Source organism: Mandrillus leucophaeus, unplaced genomic scaffold (genome assembly GCF_000951045.1).
Source record: "Mandrillus leucophaeus isolate KB7577 unplaced genomic scaffold, Mleu.le_1.0 Scaffold825, whole genome shotgun sequence".
Lineage (NCBI taxonomy): Eukaryota > Metazoa > Chordata > Mammalia > Primates > Cercopithecidae > Mandrillus > Mandrillus leucophaeus.
The window spans coordinates 320990-322672 of NW_012108975.1; the positions used below are offsets into that span (position 1 = coordinate 320990).

A 1683-nucleotide genomic window follows, 5' to 3' on the forward strand; every position below is an offset into this window, starting at 1 on the left:
AATTGTAGAATCTATTCAGGGAATCTAATTTCCCATGCTGTCAGAATTGGATCTATAGCATTGCATAATTAACATCGTTGTAATTACTGTGTGTACATTTACTCGCTTTGTTCTTTGTATTTTTATGTATAAATTTCCTTATAGTTATTTTGACCACGCTGTCATGTTTTATGGTCGTACCATAGTTTACGCAGTTACTTTTGTATTTGTTTGTTTTAAACTTTATGATTTAGATAGTGCTACTAGGTAGCCGTATCCATCAATTTAAAAGTCATGTTTTTTTCTTCCCATAGGTCGAATTGACATAAAACAGTTGATAGCAAAGAAGATAAAGTTGACAGCAGAGGCAGAGGCAAGTAACTCCCTCTTCTAGAAACAAAAATGTAGAGTTTTAGATAGAGTTTTGTTTGGTAACATTTTTAATGCTAAATTGCTCAGATAATTATTTAAGCAGTTCATCAGTTGCCATTATCCTGTGGGACAAGAAAATAAGATCGGCTGACTTGTCATCCTGCATAAGGATCCAGATTGCCTTTTTCTCTCCCATCTCATCTATCACTGGCATTTTCTGGCACTTACCAGCGAATCTTGGTTTTAGTGACCCATGGTTAATAGTTGATAGGATTGAATGTCTTTATTAGTGCTTTATGAAAGTATCTGTCATGGTTCACAGTAAATAGCAGCCCTCCAATAAATGTTGAATCTGAATCTAGAAGTAGATTCCCTGTCGAGGAAATAGAAATAACCACTCGAAAAAAAAAAAAATCATGAAATCATTTCGAGTGGGGATAAATAGTTCTACAAACCAGAATTCCTCAGTACCCTCAGGAAATTGTAGAGGGCAAAGAACTTTTTTTTGAAAAAACGTTATGATCCAATACCTGGATGTAAGTTGACTTAAAATCCAAAGCAAACTCCTGTTTTCCCAAGGAGAAGATCACTTCCAAAATTTATTAGCCAGGTTGACTGTATAAACATCCAGTGATGAAGATGAAGTAGCCCTGTTTTATTTATTTAGTTACGTGCATATGTACATATACATTTATAGAATAATCTCGATTTAGAAATATTTTTGTAATCATATTTCATGAAATGTATGACAGATTATTTAAGCTCACTTTGATGTCAACGTCTTTGTTATTATCAGACCTAGTTTTTCAGTTATCATCCAAGGCCAGGGGCGTAGTATTTGTACTTTCATCTAATTTGTTGGAAATCAGTACTGTTTGAGTTCAAGGATGATGCTGTCACAGCAAATTTATTAAAGAACATGTTTGCTTAACATTAAGAGATCTACGCTGTCCTCCTTCCATCATCCTGTAGGCATATTTGTGATGACTACAATGTAATCCCTTATGGTACTGCTTTATAAAGTGGTACTCAAAAGATTTATTTACTGCACTTGAAATTGTGGGTATAGACTCCTAGTTAATAGGGTGTTAAACTTTATTTTTCCTAATTCCATTAAGTTACCTGTGTAAGCCTCCAGCACTACAGTGATGAAGGTCATTTCTGGTGAATGTCTTTTCCAGTTAGTGCTTTGTTTCTCCATCATAAGAGATTGTTTAATGATTTGTTATGCAACTTCTTATCTGATGACTAATTTATAATTTTGGCTAAGAAAATAAAAATATTTAATGTATAGACACATGCTAGTTTTGTTTTTTTTTTTTTTTGAGACAT

The 1683-nt window shown here is 33.4% G+C and overlaps 1 protein-coding gene across 5 annotated transcripts in view; it reads left to right on the forward strand.

Annotated features, from left to right (window-relative positions):
* The window catches only part of SOAT1 (sterol O-acyltransferase 1), an 80739-nt gene that overhangs the window by 47087 nt on the left and 31969 nt on the right, over positions 1-1683 (forward strand). For 4 of the 5 annotated variants that reach the window (XM_011968045.1, XM_011968049.1, XM_011968046.1 and 1 more), the window contains one exon: positions 294-352. The exons of the other annotated variant lie outside the window; for it this stretch is intronic. In XM_011968045.1, the coding sequence (XP_011823435.1) occupies positions 294-352 (59 nt within the window). The remainder of the gene's footprint in view (positions 1-293; positions 353-1683) is intronic. 5 annotated transcript variants of the gene reach the window in all.